The 20,075-nt window shown below is 40.8% G+C and overlaps 1 protein-coding gene across 2 annotated transcripts in view; it reads left to right on the top strand.

Moving 5' to 3' along the window:
- The window catches only part of TAF3 (TATA-box binding protein associated factor 3), a 216,488-nt gene extending 196,904 nt beyond the window's left edge, over positions 1-19,584 (top strand). For both annotated transcript variants that reach the window (XM_062210940.1, XM_062210939.1), the window contains 3 exons: positions 13,213-13,462; positions 16,669-16,775; positions 17,545-19,584. In XM_062210940.1, coding sequence (XP_062066924.1) covers positions 13,213-13,462; positions 16,669-16,775; positions 17,545-17,659 — 472 coding nt within the window. In that variant the 3' untranslated portion in view covers positions 17,660-19,584. The remainder of the gene's footprint in view (positions 1-13,212; positions 13,463-16,668; positions 16,776-17,544) is intronic.
- The last annotated feature ends 491 nt before the right edge of the window (positions 19,585-20,075 follow it).

Genomic DNA, 20,075 nt, shown 5'->3' with positions numbered 1-20,075 from the left:
TCAAAAAGTAAAAAAAGGCCGGCGCCGTGGCTTAACAGGCTAATCCTCCGCCTTGCGGCGCCGGCACACCGGGTTCTAGTCCCGGTCGGGGCACTGGATTCTATCCCGGTTGCCCCTCTTCCAGGCCAGCTCTCTGCTATGGCCCGGGAAGGCAGTGGAGGATGGCCCAAGTCCTTGGGCCCTGCACCCGCATGGGAGACCAGGAGAAGCACCTGGCTCCTGGCTTCGGATCAGCAAGATGCGCCGGCCGCAGCAGCCACTGGAGGGTGAACCAACGGCAAAAAGGAAGACCTTTCTCTCTGTCTCTCTCTCTCACTATCCACTCTGCCTGTTAAAAAAAAAAAAAAAAAAAAAAGACAAAATATTTTTAATGTGGGCTATGACAAGATAAAATATACATTTTATGAAATGATGTGAATATTCCAGAGGAAAACCATGAACTTGAAGAATTAAATCCATGTATACTTGTGTTATATGAATGCTAACATTCAATCAACATTGGCCGGCAGCGCGACTCACTTGGCTAATCCTCTGCCTGCAGCGCCGGCACCCCGGGTTCTAGTCCCATTTGGGGCGCCGGATTCTGTCCCAGTTGCTCCTCTTCCAGTCCAGCTCTCTGCTGTGACCCAGGAAGGCAGTGGAGGATGGCCCAAGTGCTTGGGCCCTGCACCCACATGGAAGACCAGGAGGAAGCACCTAGCTTCTGGCTTCAGATCGGCACAGTGCGCCGGCCACAGCAGCCATTTGGGGGGTGAACCAACAGAAAAGGAAGACCTTTCTCTCTGGCTCTCTCTCTAACTCTGCCTGTCAAAAAAAAAAAAAAAAAATCAACATAAATCTGATTCTTATATTTTATTTGAGTATTTGTTCCTTTTGATCTAATACAGAATGTAAAAATGACTATGTTATAATTTAGCATCTTAAGTAATGATACTGTAAAATATAATTTCTCCCAAATCCTGAATATTTATTTATATGACTAAGTTAGATAAATTGAATACTTAGTGCATTAGTTTTATCTTTCCATCCAACAAGTAATCCAAAAACTTAGCAATTTAAAACAATAAGCAACAGGTACTTCTAGTTTCTTTTGGGTTAGGGATTGGGTAGCTTTTTGCTCAGGTCCCATGCCATGCTGCTGTGTCTGCAGTCATCTGAAGGCCTCACCAAGGCTGGAGAATCCCCCTCAAGCTCACACACATAGCACAGCTTCCTGCTGGCTTCCTCCAGAATGAGTGATCCCAAGGAGAGCGTAGTAGAAGCTACACTGTCTTCTAGGACCTAAGCTTGGAGTATTTCACAGCAACCTGTCAGTCACCAAGTAAGCTTGTTCAGTCAGCAAGGGGGTGTGTGAATGCCACGCTTGGGCTTAGCACTTTGGGGACTTTAAATAAGAAAGCAAAAATAGGAAGGACACATAAACACATATGTATATACTATTGATCCAAGTGTGAGTTTTATAGTAATAGTGTGAAATCTCATTGATTTTTTTTATTTGTTTTAAAGAAGATTTAGTTTAAATACAACATAGGAATCTGTTTTTAAAGGTCAGTGATATTTCTGGGAGTTACTAAAATTCTAACTCTGAAGAACAAAAATGAATTTAATGAATAGAACATACTTTTTCATCATAGTGGCTTTTCTCTCATTGAAGAACTTCCTTCTTCAGAAGTTTATGTAAAATTATTAGAAGTAGTTACAGTAGTTTTTACCTGTGGCATCATTTTGTTACCATTTAAAAATGGCTGTTCACTTTTAGGGGTAAATAAGTAAGCCATTGTGAGGGAACTTTTGAACTGCGCACGAAGTTTAGTAGCCAGTTATTCAGACTTTGATCATTTAGATTACTGGTTTCATAGTGTTTGCACACAATAGCTGAATAATGAGGATCATTAAACTCCCTGTACAGATATATCCAAATTGTGTTTGCCTCTAACCTTGAAGGCTCTGTGGGGCTTGGGAGGTAAGGACTGGCTCTTTATTGACTTGTCAAGCTGTGAGTTTGCATTACAGGCCATGCAGCTCATGACCTGTTCTGTTTGTTTCACTGTTTTGTGGTGGGGAAACAGGTAAAGAAATCCTGCTGAAAATCCCTCTTTCTGCATGTTTTTATGAATAACACCAGTGTTTATAGCAGTTAGTGCACTGTGATCAAACCCTCCAAAAGATGTAATGTTAGCAGCATGGAGCCATTGTGGGACACAGCTGTGGGCGGTGTTGGTTTCTCTGCTTATTCAACAGAAAGCTGTGGAGGAGCCCTTACTATGCAATTAAATAGGAGGGAAAAAGTGATACTTCAGGCAGAAAAACATAGAGTAGCAAAACACTGTCGAAAGGTATGAAACAATGCAGACTGGCAATGAAGAAGGCCAATGGAAACCTTAATTATTTTTACAAATATCAAATTAGGTTAACTGGTGATCATTTATCTCATAAGTGATGATAATATGTTATACTCTTATTCAGTATTTTCCTGTAGTGTTGAGAATTTTAAGAAATGATTAAAGATTTCTTTTAAAGCTAAGCTATATGTTCAGTTACAAGTCACTTAGAAGCTAAAATCAAAATAACTTTCAAACTAATAGTAAATTTTCTCTTGAACTTCAAAAGAATTAGGAAAAACTGGTTACTTTAGTGCCTGTATAATACCAATCTGTTGCCTAGAAAACATAAAGTTAAGATATATATATATATATATATTTTTTTTTTTGACAGGCAGAGTGGACAGTGAGAGAGAGAGACAGAGAGAAAGGTCTTCCTTTTTGCCGTTGGTTCACCCTCCAATGGCCGCCGCGGCTGGCACGCTGCGGCCGGCGCACCGCGCTGATCCGATGGCAGGAGCCAGGTACTTCTCCTGGTCTCCCATGGGGTGCAGGGCCCAAGCACTTGGGCCATCCTCCACTGCACTCCCTGGCCACAGCAGAGAGCTGGTCTGGAAGAGGGGCAGCCAGGACAGAACCAGAGCCCTGACCGGGACTAGAACCCGGTGTGCCGGCGCCGCAAGGCGGAGGATTAGCCTAGTGAGCCGCAGCGCTGGCCAAGATATATATTTTTTAATTTAAAAGGGTGGCCGGCGCCGCGGCTCACTAGGCTAATCCTCCGCCTGCAGCACCGGCACACCAGGTTCTAGTCCCCGTCGGGGCGCTGGATTCTGTCCCGTTTGCCCCTCTTCCAGTCCAGCTCTATGCTGTGGCCAGGGAGTGCAGTGGAGGATGGCCCAAGTGCTTGGGCCCGCAACCCACATGGGAGACCAGGAGAAGCACCTGGCTCCTGCCATCGGATCAGCGTGGTGCGCCGGCCGCAGCACGCCGGCCGCAGCAGCCATTGGAGGGTGAACCAACGGTAAAAGAAGACCTTTCTCCCTGTCTCTCTCTCTCTCTCTCACTGTCCACTCTGCCTGTCAAAAAAAAAAAAAAAAATTAAAAGGGATAATTAAATGGAAGAAAGTGTCAGGCATTTTGGAAATTTTTTTGATAAGTTTTTTCCATCAAAGTGCCACTTCTCTAAACAAAAAAAAAAAAAAATAAGAAAATATATACAGGCAGAAGTTTCTGAGATTTCAGGTACTAACTCATAAAATGGCTGAATAATTTTTTTAGAGCCATTGGCAACACTGGTATTCTAAGCAGTTTTCATACAGATAGTTATCAGGCCTTAAAATGGTAAGGGAGAAATGTAGGAAAAATGAAAAAAAATTAAAAGAGATTGGGAAAGAGTCAGGTAAGGCAGATAATATCCATTATGTGTGTGGTGTAGCTCAAAGCCACTTCCAGGAAGCAGGATGAAGCCTTCATGATCTAACTGTACTTTGTGTGGGTGTAGTAAATGCATCTTAGTCTGAGGGCGATTAAGTAGGAGAGGGAGAATTAGAGTGCAGGTTGGCAAACAAAAATCTCAGGGGTCTCGGGAATCATTAAATGGTAGAAGAGGAAGGTAGGCTAGAAGGAAATACAGAATATCACAGAAAATTGGCCTACATTTTAAGTATATTTATTTTTTAAAATTTTTTTTATTTTAATTTTCTGTGAAAGGCAGAGAGACACAAAGAAATTTTCCATCCACTTATTCACTCCCGAAATAGCCTCAACAGCTGAGGCTGGGGCAGGCTGAAGCCAGGAGCCTGGAACTCAGTGTGTATCTCCACATGGGTGGCAGCAACGTAAATACTTGAGCCATCACCTACTGCCTCCCAGGGTGTGCACTAGCAGGAAGTTAGAATAGGAAGCAGAACCAAGACAAACCCCGGCACTCCAGAAGGGGATGTGAGCACCACATGCAACGTCTTAACTGCTGCACCAATGCCTTCCCCTATTTTAAAGTGTTTTAAAAGTAAAATGATCATAGAATTTTTTCTGTAATAGGCATTATGCTTATTAAAGCTGATGAATATTATGACTTTAATACTGCAAATGATTCAAAGTTGATTAAGGTACAAATCTTACTTTTAAGAGATTTGGTGCCTATTGTGGATACAAAGACAGGTATGTACATAATTGGGATACAAAGCAGTCATAGGTATGGTATTTCTTTAAAAAGAAAAGACTCAGGGCAAATATTTGGTAGATGAATCAAGACTCTGCTTGGGACACTCATATCAGAGTGCCTGGATTCAAGTCCCAGCTCTAGTCGCGATCCAGCTTCCTCCTGGCGCACATCCTGGGATACAGCAGATGATGCTCAAGTACCTAGGTCCCTAATACCCTCATGGGAGACCTGCATGGAGCTCCAGGCTCCCAGATTCAGTCTGGTTCAGCGCCAGCTGTTGCAGGCATTTGGGGAGTCAACCAATAAATGGAAGATCTCTCTCTACCTACCCTTCTTTCCCTCTACCTTACAAATGAAATGAAAATAAATTAAAATTTAAAAAAAGAAAAGATCCAACACTGTGAACCAACCTTAACAGTTCAGACTTATTATTTTAATTATGTGATAGCATAATTGTGTGAAGCTGTCTTCCCTTCTCCATCCCTCAGCCTTTTTCTTAGTGATGTCTGCTAATGACGGTACACTCAGTTTAGAAACTCTAAATAATGCAGCTGTTTGATTCAGCTCACGGCTTTTATTCCACAAATTTATTGTCAACACTTGTCTTAAAAGCTTTAGCCAGTGGAGCAGGTGTTGTGGTGCAGTGAATTAAGGCACTGCTTGGGATGCCAGCATCCCATATCACAGTGTCAGTAATGCATTCTAGGAGGTAGCAGATGATGGCTCGTATGCTTGGGCCCCTGCCACCCACATGAGAGAGCCCAGTGGAGTTCCTGCCTCCTGGCTTCAGCCTGGTCCAGCCCTGCATGTTGCAGGCATTTGGGGTGTGAACCAACAGATGGACGATCTCTCTGTATTTTTGTCTTTCTCTCTCTCTGTCTCTCTGCCTTTTAAGTAGATAAAAACAAATATTCTTAAAAAGATTTTAGCCAAGTCATCATTTTTCCCCAATAATTGCTGAAGTTGATATACATACAGAAAGGTGAGCAAGTTCTAAGAGAACTCAATTAAACCATTGTTTAAAAGTTACAAGTGGGGGCCAGCACTATGACTAGCACAGACATCCCATATGGGCACTGGTTTGAGCCCCACGCTGCTCAGCTTCTGATACAGCTCCCTGCTAATATGCCTGGGAAAGCAGTGGAGGATGGCCCAAGTGCTTGAGTGCTTGGCCCCCTGAACCCAGGTGGGAGACCCAGAAGAAGTTTTGGGCTCCGGCTGTTGCAGCCATTTTAGTGAACTAGTGGATGGAAGATCTCTGTCCCTCTCTCTCTCTCTCTCTCTCTCTCTCTCTCTCTGCAACTCTGCCTTTCAAATAAATAAACAAATAAATCTTTAAAAAACAAAGTTGGGGTTGGCACTGTGGTAAATTAGGCTGAGCCTCTACCTTCAGTGCCAGCATTGCCTATGGGCACCAGTTTGTGTCCCAGCTGCTCCCCTTTGATCCAGCTCTCTGCTTAGGGCCTGGGAAAGCAGTGGAAGATGGCCTAAATGCTTGGGCCCCTGCACCTGCATTGGGGGGGCCTGGAGGAAGCTCCTCACTCCTGGTTTCAGATCAGTTTATCTCCAGCAGTTGCAGCCATTTGAGGAGTGAACCAGTGGGTGGAGGAACTTTGTCTCTCCTTCTCTCTGTCTGTGGCTCTACCTCTCAAATAAATAAATAAATGAAATGGGGGGGAGGGGTGATTTATCTGAAAGGCAGAGTTAGAGAGAAGAAGAGACAGATTCACTGATTCACTCCCCAAATTTCACAACAGGCAAAATCAGGCCAGGCTGAAGCCAGGAGCCAGGAACTTTAATCAGATCGCCCACATGGGTGGTGGGAACCCAAGAACTTGGGCCATCATCTGCTGCCTTCCAGGTGTCCTATCAGGAAGCTACATCAGAAGCAAGAATTAGCTGGAACTCAAACCAGCATTCCCATATGGGATGCAGGCATCCCAAGCAACTTAAGCCACTGAACCATAACGCCTACCCCATATTCTTGTTTGCTTTTCTTTTTCTTTTGGAAAAAAAAAAAAAATTGAGTCTAGGGCTGGTGCTTAGTATAGCAGGTTAAGCTGCCACCTGCAGTGCCAGCATCCCCTATAGGTACTGATTAAAGTACTGTCTGCCCTACTTCCAATCCACCTCCCTGATAATGTGCCTGGGAAAGCAGTGGAAGAAGGTCCAAGTCCTTGAGCCCCTGCCACCCATGTGGGAGACGAGAACAGACTTCCGAGCTGGCGCTGCGGCTCAACAGGCTAATCCTCCGCCTTGCGGCGCCAGCACACCGGGTTCTAGTCCCAGTCGGGGCACTGGATTCTGTCCCGGTTGCCCCTCTTCCAGGTCAGCTCTCTGCTATGGCCCGGGAGTGCAGGGGAGGATGGCCCAAGTGCTTGGGCCCTGCACCCCATGGGAGATCAGGAGAAGCACCTGGCTCCTGCCTTCGGATCAGTGCGATGTGTGGCCGCGGCGGCCATTGGAGGGTGAACCAACGGCAAAAAGGAAGACCTTTCTCTCTGTCTCTCTCTCTCACTGTCCACTCTGCCTGTCAAAAAAATAAATTAATTAATTAAAAAAAAAAAAAGAACAGACTTCCAAGCTTCTGGCTTCAGCCTAACCCAGCAGTGGCCAATTCAGCTATTTGGGGAGTGAACCAGCAGATGGAAGATCTCTCTCTCTCTCTCTCTCTCTCCCTCTCTCTCTGTAAATCTGCCTTTCAAATAAACATAATAAAATCTTTTAAAAAGACTAATTTTTAAAAAATTGAGTCTTACTATACATACAATATGCACCTTTTTTTTTATGAACATACCAGTGTGGGAGGCATTTATATAAGTATACATGGTGTGTGTAACACCACTTTGAAGAATGTTGTATTTTGTTCATCATTTATTTCATCAGTTCCCTACTTTGGTGTATTTTCAATTGAAGTCATTCTTGTTTTTTATTGAATTGCCATCAAAAACAGTGCTATAGATAATACTCTTTACCCTATATCTTTGCATAGTTTTCTATTTCCTCAAGATAAATTTCTAGAAACATAGTTGCTATTAAAGAGCTTGTACATTTTTAAGGTTGATAACATAAGATGTTGTCAATCTTTTTAATCTTTCCCCAAAAAAGGCATTTTAATGTCATGTTCGTATCTTTTATTACTATGATTACCATGAAGATAGAACAGTTTTTGCTATCTATTGGCTGGTTTTTTTCTTTCTTTCTTTGTATTCTGTATTACTTACATGTGTCCTTGCTCATGTTTGAATAAAGTCATTAAGTGTTTTATTCTATTTGGAAGAATTCTTTATGTAATAAATATTGAATCCTTTCCCATGTATGTTGCATATAATTTTCTTTGTCTTCCCTTTTAGCTTTGTGATATTTTATGTCATATAAATTGTTGTAAGTCAAATCAATGTTTTCCTTTTTTTTTTTTTTTTAAGATTTATTTACTTATTTGAAAGGCAGAGTGACAGAGTGAGAGGAGAAACAGTGAGAGAGATTTTCCCTCTGCTGGTTCACTCCCCAGATGGCTGCAACAGCCAGGGCTCAGCCAAGCCAAAGCCAGGAGCCTAGAACATCCTGGCAGGGGCCCAGGCACCTGGGCCATCTTCTGCTGCTTTCCCAGGCTCATAAGCAGCGAGGTGGATTGGAAGGAACAACTGGGACTCGAACCATCACTCTGATATAGGATGCCTGCATTGCAGGCAGTGGCTAAAACTGCTGTGCCACAACACCAGCACTCCCAGATTGGAGTGATAATTCAAGTCCTGGCTGCTATGCTTCGGATCCAGCTCCCTGCTAATGCCCCTAGGAAGCAGCATGTGATGGCTCAAGTCCTTGAGTCCTTGCCAGACACGGCAGACCCAGGTGGAGTTCCTGGCTCCTGACTTTGGCCTGACCCAACCCTGGCTGTTGCAGCCATTTGGAGAGTGAACCAGTAGATGGAAGATATCTCTCTCTCTCTCTCTCTCTCTCTCTCCTCCCTCCCTCCCTCCTCCCCTCCCTCCCTCCTCCCCTCCCTCCCTCTCTCCCTTTCTCTTTCTATAACTCTGACTTTCAAATAAGTAATCTTTAAAAAATAAAAGAGAGAGAGAAAATTCCATTTATTAATGGTCAGCTGGTGGCATACCCTTGGCTTTTGCTTGCCTAAAAATACCCATTTCATCCTTATTCCTGAAAGATGTTCCAAAAAACAGAGTTTATGTTTCTTTATAGTACATTGACGGTATTATTCCACTCTCTTCTAGATGTCATCATTGCTGGTTGAGAAGTCAGCAGTCATCTCTTTGCTTTCAGTAGTTGTTCCTCTTTCCCTCCAGCTGCTTTTCAAACTTTTCTCTACATCTGATATTTTATAGTTTCACTGTGATGTGCCTGGATATAGGTTTCTTTTTTTTTTTTTTTAACCTTTCCTGGGTTTGTTGGGCTTAAGTTTGTGGATTGGTATCTTTCGTCAACTGTATTAACATTTGTTTCTGCTTTGCTTTTTTCTATAGGATTATGATTTAATGTGCTAATAGACCACTTTAATGTATTTTCTTTGCCTATCTAGACTATACCCTACAAAACATCTTAAATCCTACTATTCAGTTTCTATGTTAACTTGTTTCTCTTAAAAAAATATATTGACTTATTTGAAAGCAGAGCCAGAGAGAGAAAGAGAAAGATCTTCCATTTGCTGGTTTACTCTGCAAATATTCACAACAGCTGAGTCTGGGCTAGGCCAAAACCAAGAGCCAGGAACTCTATCTAGTATTCTCTGTGAGTGGCAGGGGCTCAAGTACTTGAGCCATCGCCTGCTGCCTCCTAGGAACATTATCAGGAAGTTAGATCAGAAGCAGTGCAGCCAAGATTTGTACTAAGCACTCTGATGGGATGTAGGTGTCCCAAACAACTTCTTTAGCCGCTGTGCCACACATCCTTCAGTTCTTTCTAGTCTGCTGTTCAATCCATCTGTTGTTTTATATCCATTACTACTTTTCTTTTTATTTCCAGGTCTATTGGGTTCTTTTCAAATCTGCCAAGTCACTCTTTGTAACTTCCTATTACCTACAGATATTTTTAAGCTTTGCCTTTTTAAAAAACAAGGTACTCAAGAGTTGTTTTATAGTTTATAATTCTAGTATCTATGTCTTTTCTGGTCTCTCTATACTATCTGTATCTGTCATTTTTTTTTTTTTCTGGTTCACCTTGATGCCACTCTTTCTCTTTATAAATATATGTTGGATTACCTTTGTTTTCTTAAATAATCTCAATATTAACAACATAAAGCCTAGATTTTAAGTTACTTACTCTCAAGATGGTTTGTGCTTGAGAGTCTGGATGCATTGCAAGTCTAGATTCCTTTATAAATAGAGTATCCTAGGACACCAGAGCAGAAAATTCCTGAGATTCTGCTTCACTCTCAGCTCTTCACGGTAGCTCTTTTGGAGTCCTTAATGTGGAGAGGGAGTCCTGGTAGACTTTCCACTTTGGACAGGTCCGAGGCATTGATATCTGTCCTTTTCATCAAAACCGAAGTTCACATTTGCCCAATGTGTAAATTTCCTCGGGGCAGAAACATCTGTGTTCTATTTAGCTCTCTGAATTCCTGCTTTCCCTTTAGTTTTGGTGTCAGCACTCATGTGTTAAACCATTATGGAAAACTGCCTCCAAAAATAGTCATTTTGAAATTCTAGTCTAACCATAAAAATAGAGAATGCTTACTCTGGATACAAATGCCATAGTAATAACGTTGAACTCTGACCTTATATGCCTTATAGGTAAAGCTAACCTCATTTAGTAAGCATTGAGAGACAGTGTGGTATAGTTTTATTAAGATCAAGGCTCTAACATCAGACTGCCTGGGTAAAATCCTGGTTCTGTCACATAGTCATCACGTGAATTTATACAAGGTACTTAATATCTCTGTGCCTTGCTTTTTCTTCATCTCCAAAAGGAGAACAGTAACAGCTTGCCTTATTTGGTTGTTATGAGAATCAAATGAGATAGGGCAAGTAAACATTTATCATAGCGCGTGACCTCCAGTAGGCTTCCAAGTGCTCAGGAGAGCCAGGCACCTAGTAGCAGCTCAACATATATTCACTGTTCATTCTGTTGAGCATGCATCAACTGTCTCGGGCACAGACACACTGGTGTTAAGTTCTTTTGGTTTTTGGCTGCATTCAAGTGAGGAAGTTAATCTCACTTGAAGGAAAGCAACAGAGAGAAGCAGTAGTTATTTTTCACAAATGATGAACTTTTTGAACATAATTAAATGTTTTATAAATTCCGATCAGAATAGCCAAGAATCAATGATTTTTAGTGAGGTGGAATATCTAAACTAGAATTTTGAGATTGTGGAACTATGCAGGCTGGCAGCAGTGGTGCCAGGGCAACAGGCAACAGGCATGGACGCAATGCCAGAGCAAACACCTGATGTCTGCTCATGGTTTCAAGTGGTTCTCCATATGGAAGTTCTCACTGAACCCCGTGAGGCAGCTGTGTGTGTGTCCACCTTGCTGGTCAGGGAACAAGGCCGAGGAAGATAAATGTGGAATAGTAGAAAGCAAGAGGCTGTTTCAGTCATTTAGTGAAGATGAGGATGGTCATATTCTATGGCCCTGCAACTTTATTTCTAGGAATGGAGCTTAGGGAAATTCTTGAATATGTTTTACATATTAATGTGCAACATTTACAAGTGATTGTGTCCTACCTTCAGTAGCGTGGACAAAAAAGGGTATACTTACTCTTACCCTGGAATACTATATAGCAATTAAAATAAATAATATAGATCTGTATGTGTCATCATGGGTGAATCGAGACATAAAACTGAGTGGGAAAAGCTAGTTGCAAAGGATAAATAAAAAAGTGTGATATTTATATAGAAGCTAAAGCATATCAAATAATAACAAAGTATTTAATGTTTATGGACATCTGCAAAAAACAAAACTACAAAGACATACCTGCTAATTTTAAGCCAGTGGTTGCTTCTGGAGCAGGGGTGTGAGAGAGAGAGTCATCTTAAGCAGCATGACAAAAGACTATCATTGTTTATCTCTATACCTCAGTGTGTGTTATATTGTTTTCTCTATGCTTGAAATGATACATCGTTTTTTTAAGATTATTTGAGAGGCAGAGTTACAGAGAGGTCTTCACCCCCTGGTTCACTCCCCAGATGGCTGCAACAGCCGGAGCTGGCCTATCCAAAGCCAGGAGCCAGGAGCTTCTGGGTCTCCCACATGGGTGCAGGGGCCCAAGTGCGTGGGCCATCCTTCACTGCTTTCCCAGGCCATTAACAGAAAGCTGGATCGGAAGTAGAGCAGCCCATATGGGATTGCTGGCACCACAGGCAGAGAGGCTTAATCTGCTACACCATAGCACCGGCCCCAGTGATTCTTAGTTTTTTAATAAGGAAGCTTTTTTTAAAGAAAGAACACTGGAATTAGACCTTAGTTCAAAAACTGTCACCCATTTCCTCAAATTCCTCTATTTCTCTGATCTTCAGTTTCCTCATCTATAAAATTAGGTAATCATAACATCTTTGAAGTTCTTGAGAGGACTGGATAAGATGATCCATGTCAAGTGCCGAGTATAATGTCTCACCTCTTAACCATGGGGATACATTCAAGGAAACATGCTGTTGAGTGGTTTTGCTGTCAACTGAGGCAGCTACAACATCACTAGGTGGCATTCTCTGGGGCCACCATCATCTATGCAGTTGACAGTTGAAATGTCACAGCACGTGACTGTAGTAAGTTTTCTAATGACTTACGCAGAATCTGTCACAATGAGCAAATCTGTGGCAGTTGCAGGATTTGAATTCAACTCACGTAGCCTAAGTCTGAGTCCAGTACTCCTTCCCCTTCATAGGAGTTACATGAAGAAGATATTGTTAATGAAGAGGATCACCATCATGTAGCTCTAGTTATTAGTTGGTAGCATGACTGGAAAGGAGCTACCGCGGCTGTTGTACTCAGAGGAAACCATCCCTCCCTCCTGCCACTCACCGAGTCTCCGCAGCCCTTCTGAGGATCGTAACATCTTTAATACCGGCCATCAGACAAACCCAGAACTGAAAAAGGCTTTACACGTTTGTCTTCGATGACATTGAGGGTATTCATTCATTGGTATTAAGAGAGAATTGTTAACCTCTGTTTTCAGCCACAGCGTCCAGCAGTGTAGACTGGCTTACATTGTGGTAATGAACAACTCAGAAAGCTTGCCACCTCCCACAACCAATGTTTATTTCTCCCTCCCGCACACACATCTTTTTCAAACTGGAATTTGAGTGGAAAGAGCAGTCATTTCGATGTGGGTCATTAAAGGACATGGAGCAGAGGGCGGGGAAAGCTTGCTTTCAGGATGTTTCCCCAAGCTGCTTCTGAGAAGTGGCACACGTCGTTCACGTTCCGTCAGCCACAGAAGCCGCATTCCGGAGCTGAAAGGCAGCAGAGAGCACATGCTATCCGCGCAGGAAGCAGCCAGCAAACACAGTTACATTTCAAAGAACAAGCCTGGTGTACCCATTGCTAAAAAGTCTTAAGTATGTAGACACTGGGGGCAATTTTGGAAAATTAAAAACTCTAAATTGAGAAGTTAGTTGATAAAGAACCTTCAACTGGTGAGTTTGCTAGCTATCTCTGGGCTCCTAAAGAAGTGTTTTGCTACTAGAAGAAAGTTATTTGGTGAGATTGTCTTCAAGTCTGTGGTTTGATCTGATTACCCCATTTTGACTTTTCTGTTTCTCTGTTTTGTTAACAGTGTCATCAGCAAAGTTGTTCCAACCCCCGAGGCTAAGCCGAGCCCTTCTCTGAACAGACCTAAAACCCCACCACCAGCCCCCGCCCCTGTACCTGTGCACGTGAACCCCACCCCCGTGCCATTACCACTCCTCACCCAGGCCACTGCATGCCCAGCTCTGATGCCTTCTCCAGCCCCCGCCATGTCCGGAGCAGGAAGCTCCAAAGCTCCCGTGCGCAGCGTGGTGACAGAGACGGTCAGCACTTACGTGGTGTGTATGCTTTGTTTTCAGAGTTTAGGAGAGCCTACTTTTATTTTTATCATAAAATGTTTTAAAGACGAAGTGTCATATGTATCATTATTGAATTTCAAAAGCAATGCTTCTGAAATGATTGCATTTTCAAGCTGTTGGCTGAAAAATATTTTGTTCAGTCTCTGTAAATGACAAAGCATTGTTTTTCTTTATCCATTCTTGTTTTGTAATATGAGTTATTTATATGTAACAATTTCAGTGTATAAGTCTAAAAATGAATAGTGATCTTTAAATTTCACTGTGAATTTCTTGATCAAATTATTGACATACGAGTATGATTTATGTAATGTATGCAGATCTTAGGAGCCAGCTGGTGATTCTGAGTAACAGCACTAATTATAATGTTTTGTTGGCTAAGATCCAGAATATATACCAGGGCTTGCATATTACATGGAAATGAACTTTTAGAACCAGAGCTTCCTCTGAGTATCCATGAAACCCAACCGTGTTGAGTAAGTCCACGTTGACTTGGGACTGCTCTTAGGCGCTTTCCCTATTCTTAATAGTGTTGGGTCTTCCTCAGACCCTGAATTCAATTGAGTCATGAAGCATTTATGTAGATATATTCTTAGGGCGCTGTAGGATAACACACACACGCTAATTCAGGCATGTCGAAGCTTGACTGCCAGACGGTGGTGCACTGGTCAGATGGCGGCGTGCTAGTCAGACAGCCGCACCAACCTTTGTGAATAGATAAGTAACTGGGAACTGGCAGCGTAAGACCCATAGTCTTTGTTGTGTGAACTGTACAGTGTTATTGCCTTTCTCTAAAAGAATTTTGAAAACCAATTTCAACAGATCATTAAAAATTTAAGGTACTATCGTGGTACAAAGAAGTATAAAAAATTTTCAATGTATTCATAGAGTATAAAAAGACATAAAAAATAACAGAAAAATACTCAGTTGGCAATAAGACACAAGTAGAAGAAGCTATATAACAAACTGTGGTCATTAAATTGGTCCATTCAAGGACCAGTTGCTGTAGGTACTTGAAGCACCCTGACCCCATGGCAGGTTGATCAGAAAGGATTTTATACTTAATCTCCTCAACCTCCATTTCTTCATACAGAATTAGGAATTCCATGTTAGGCATTGTCAGTGGTCTCTGCTGTTACGTTATAGCTTTAAAAATTCTGGTTCTCCAGTGAAATTTTGAGCTAACTCCCTTAGAGATGGGTCCAATTGAAAAAGACAGAGTGGGTGAAAAGCCTTCTAACTCCTGAAGTGTGAGGTACATCCCAGTCTGACCATGTCACCAGTGTAATACTGAATTCAGAAAAGAAATCTAAACACATCCCCACTTTGGATGAATCTGGAAAATTGAAGAGTTTCTTTTTTTAAAATTTGCAAGGTTCTGTAAGACTGGAACTGCAAGTTTGCTTACAGTACTTGTTTGTTCATTGTTTGCTTTGATTTTTTTCCAGATATTAATTCAAATTATTTAGTTTATGTAGGAGTTTCTTATGTTTTACTTGTGTTTTACTAAATTAATTTTCAAAATTTGATGGATTTTGATGTTTGTTCTAAAAGTGTTCCTCCTATGTATTTCAGGTAGTCTTCTTAGTAGATATAAGTTCTGTAAAGAGTGATTTTGTTTTGACTGCTGAAAAAAAAAAAAGTATGTGAAATAGACAAAATGTACAAGCTATAGAGAAAGGGAAAAAAAAAAAAAAAAGCTGGTGTTCTCAATACCTAATAGTGCGATAGTAGAAATGTCATTTAAATTCTTTAGTTCCAGTTTCCCTATTCTTATGTTGTCCAAAATTTGTTTTGCTATGATTAAATAAAGTAGGATGCTTGAGAGAACTTGGTAAAACTGTACAATATTAGGCATTCCTATGGATGCCATGGCAAATGTCTTACGTAGCACACAGAGTCATAGCCTTTTAATTTTGAGAAAGGTCAACCAGCAACAGGACTGGCCATGCGTGGTAGCTTCGGGGCAGGGATGCTGGACCAGTCTTGGCCACAAGACAGCTGGTCTGTGGTGACTGTTGATTTCCTGCCCCTGTTCCATTTTCTCCTGAAATTAGAGAAGGCAGAGTCAGAGATGTAGCTGCCCCCTGTGTTTCTCTGGAAAGTTTTCCTATCAACATAGTGTGCCCATAGAGATATTTTTTTCGGAAATGATAGGCTTTACAGTAAGCTCATCAATGGAATGAAACAGGTACACCTCCAGCATACCCCTCACACACGCAGAAAGCCATTTCCTTTTTACACAGCTTCTCAGCGTTATATTTGAAAGTCTAAGGAGAGCCTACACCTTGCAAAATAAACTGAAATGATGCACCGTCTGATCGCAAATATTTTTTTGAAAACTAGCTTTTATGTATTGTTTTTTTTTTCCAATGCTCAACATAGAATGAATTTCTTTCAAATTGGTTCTGTTAATGTGAAATTTGAGAACTAGTATGTTTAGGGGGCCCTGCCTATTTAGAACAGCTAAGTTAAATAAACAAACTCCAGAGCATATAATATTTGTAGCAAAATAATGTTTAAAAGTTGAGCTCCTTGGTCTCCTGAGTCTCTTATTTTATCTGTGCTTTAGTTGATTGTACTTTACTAAAAATGTCATAAAGGGAATGGAAAGTTACTTAGTAACAACTCTTTTATATCCTTGATCTTATCAGCTAGTTCAGGAGAAGGGCTTGGCTAATAAGTAATAAGGTGATGGGTGCACATTTGGCTGTATATATTAATCCCATGCCTGTGAACGTGACTGAGGAAACTACATATAGTTGAGTTCTATAACTTTCAAAAAAAAAATCAGTGTTACTGCCATAAAGACCCTAATAATTTAAGAATCTGTGGTTGTAGGATTTTTGTATATGAAACAAAACAGGTTATAGGTCATACTGTGCTCGAAGATGATTATTAAATGCCTTGTTTTTTATGACTTAACAAAAGGAAGTTTCAGATATTCATTGTAATTGATCATATGTCTTGTAATTGAGCACTTAGTACTATTTTCTTTTTCTCATTCTAGAACAGTAAGATGGCTTAAACAAAGTGTTGATCTGCTGGGGTTTTTTTGCTTGTTTTTTAAGTTTAATTTGCCTGTTTATTAGGTTTACAGTATAAAGTAATGATTCTTATCTGGCCTGGTTTTCGTTCTTTTCTCCTATTCCATCTCTGCTTTTGCTCTTCCTTTAAAAAAACACCAGATCCGAGACGAGTGGGGCAATAAGATCTGGATCTGTCCTGGGTGTAACAAACCTGACGACGGAAGCCCCATGATTGGCTGTGACGACTGCGATGGCTGGTACCACTGGTGAGTGCCCCAGAGCGCCCCGCACCACCACGCGGCCGCTGCTCCATCAGGACGGCTCAGATCCTCCTCACAGGAGGTGTTTGGCAGAGAGGATGAGTGCTACTGTCCTGAGAACAGTTTAGGGAGTCAAATGTCGGACCTGTAAAATGTAATGAATTGCAAAAACGAAGAGTGTTTGCACTGATCTTCAGCCCAAATCCTAAATGTTTCTCATAGTTTTTGTCATTCTTCTTATAAAGATGAGTAAATAAGAGGAGGTACAGGAGCCCCCCTTTTCTGCCTTCCCAGCCATGTTTTATAGAAATTGCAGTACTTGACCTTTAAGCATTTGCTGTAAACAAACTGCAGAAATAAAGACAGCTGGTCTGGTTTTTAAACTTCTTCAACAGTTCTCAAAAACTAAAGGCCACACCATCAAAATGTATGCAAATAATCTGGTTTTATCTTTGAAATGTCATATATAAAAAGATAGAATGCTGTTCAGTTATGATATATGGTGTCTTAAAAACAAAACCATTACTCAGAAGAATTTTCAACTCCTGGCTGCAAGGATGAATGAACTAATTAATCTCTCCAGGAGTGCCTATAAGAGGCATTCTATATAATATAATAATCCAAATGACCCACAGTAGTGCTACATAAATTAGACCTGTTTGAATTTGATTTCTGATAAATATATCATACACTTTAAAAATTTTTTTAAAACAGAGGGCAAAAGAATACGTGTATGTCTAAAACATGTTTATCTGAGTTTATTTTGAACACGTAGGCCCTGTGTTGGAGTAATGGCTGCACCGCCAGAGGAAATGCAGTGGTTTTGTCCCAAATGTGCCAACAAGAAGAAAGATAAGAAGCACAAGAAGAGGAAGCACCGTGCGCACTGACGTCTCGACGTGGCCTGGACTGAGAGTGTCAGCTCGGGCTTTCGCCCCAGCGCCTGCGGAGGGCAGCTGGTGCAACTGTGCCATCACATCCACCCCCAAATTCCAGTGGACCATGAACCTGGGAAGGCCGAGGACAAGAACACACCATCCCCTCTGGATTTTTCCCTTCTGAAACACACTAGCCTGTGGCTCCGCGACGGTGTGATTGAAGAGAAACTCCGAGGCGTGGCCCAAGGGCTGCCCACCTCCATTTTTCTATTACCAGTGACAAGTATTATTAATAAAAAAAAGACCGTACATCTTCCCTTTTGATTTCCTTTATTCTCTCCAGGGCCTTTTCATTAAGGTATTAGATGAGAAGATATGTGCAAACTGCCTTGACTGTAATTTAAGGATGATATCATTAGTCTGTATACAGTTTTCAACTCCTTTCCCTCTAGAGTAAGATAATCATAATAACATAAAAGAAAACTCCAATTGGAGTGCTGGTAAATATTTTTGTGATGAGAATATATGAAGCTTCCCCCACCCCAATCCCCCGTTTTTAGTACTAACATGTAAAATGTTCAGGCTTTTGTGAAATACCTTATATTTTTTAAGAAAAAGGTTTCTATCATGTCCTGTTTGCTTTTGTGCAAATTATTTTTGTTTACTCTAACGTATTTTATATCTTTGTTGCATTCTAATTTTGCCCTTCTTTAAACTGCTGGCGTCTCTTCTCACTCACTGCTTGTATATTTCATCAACTTGTATAAAAACTCTTCATACTAAAAGGTTTCCCCCTAATGTAAATAATAAATATTTATGAAGTAGTTATTTTTAAAAATTTTTATCGTGTTTAATTCTGGCTTTCTCTGAAATCCACAGTGATTTCGGCCATGTCTGTAATTACTACTGTCCACAAGCAAAGGAGGTAGGGAGAAAGAGCCCTCCTTCAAAGTCATTGACCTTGAGCTGAGCCTGTGCAGTGCCCAAAAGCATGGTGGGGGGAAAAGGACCCGAGCAGTTGGAAGGAAAACAAGGCAATTTAAATCTGTAGTTTATGATTTGAAATTGTTTTGTTTGTTATCTACTTTGTTTCTGTAAAATTTTTTGACTGACTTTTATGAAAAGGACATGTAGGTTCCATGAAAGTTAAAAAAAAAAAAAGACAAAACATATACTGTAGCATTTTGTGTTTATATTGTTTTATTTCTACAAATCTGTTCATTGATATTGTGCTTTACGGCTGAAATGAAGTATATTATGAATTTTTTAAAGAAAACATCAAATTTCAGGGTATCACAAAACTTTATTATATTACTATACTGCCCACTATTTATTATATGTTATAGATGTCTGAAAAGTAAACCAAATATTTTATTTTTAATGTAAAAACATCAAATTTAACTTTATTAGCCTATTTTAGCAGCTTTGGAATAAATATAGAGTTTTACTTGATTTTGAAATAACCCCAACATGGGCCCTTGTGATGGGTTTCTTGAATGCTAGGATATGGGCTTTGAACCTAATACAGGTATATCATTAGAAAATGTGATTTTTTTATTGCCAAACAAATTGATACTAGTGTATGAATTAGTCATATTTTAAAACATATTATGTGGTTAGAGAAATGCAACTTTCTGCCAGAAATGTTAAATTTGCTAATCAGTGGAAATGGAGTATCTCTTTTAAGAGTACAGGATATCATTGCCCTCCTTACTCTACAGGCCAAAGTTTTTCTATCCCTGCAAGGAAAAAAAAAAAAACAAGAACAACAACAACAAAACATCTGTGTTGAAATATATGTTTTTGTTTTATTAATTGGAGATCATTCTAAATACTTTATACAATATTTTCACATGCACAAATATACCCATTAGTGCTTTTTGGAGAGGGATGAGGGGTGGGGGAAGTACAAAATAAAGATTATTGGCTGTTTCATAGTTTGCTTTTCCATTTTCTTTATTTAGGATTTAGTTTCCTGAGGCATGGTCAGTGGATCTAGAGTTGCCACGTTTAAGTGAGCAGCAGGTCATGCTGTTGAAATAAGGACGGAGGTGCCTATGTATCGCTTTCTCCCCAGTCCTACGGTATCCGAGACTTCAGCCCACACTACATTTAAGGAATTTCAATCAGTTTGTTGTCCCTTGCTATTTCATGGTTGCTTTCCTAAATCCAGTTCATGATTTTATAAATGGTCTTTGCAATAATAAAACCAAAGAATCATTTTCAGGGGGCTGGATAGCTCAAGGGATTAGTAATGGAATACAGAGCCTTTCACCTTGAGGTCAGTGAGTCGAAGCCAGTCCAGGTCACCACAGACCAAAAGTTGTCACCATCTTAGGACTGTTCGGTGGCCTGTGTGAAATGAACTGGTGGTCTCTGTCTCTCCTGGATGTGGATTAGAACATAAAACATCTGTGTTACAAAGAAA

This window comes from Lepus europaeus, chromosome 14 (genome assembly GCF_033115175.1).
Source record: "Lepus europaeus isolate LE1 chromosome 14, mLepTim1.pri, whole genome shotgun sequence".
NCBI lineage: Eukaryota > Metazoa > Chordata > Mammalia > Lagomorpha > Leporidae > Lepus > Lepus europaeus.
This window is presented reverse-complemented; position numbering and strand designations above follow the sequence as displayed.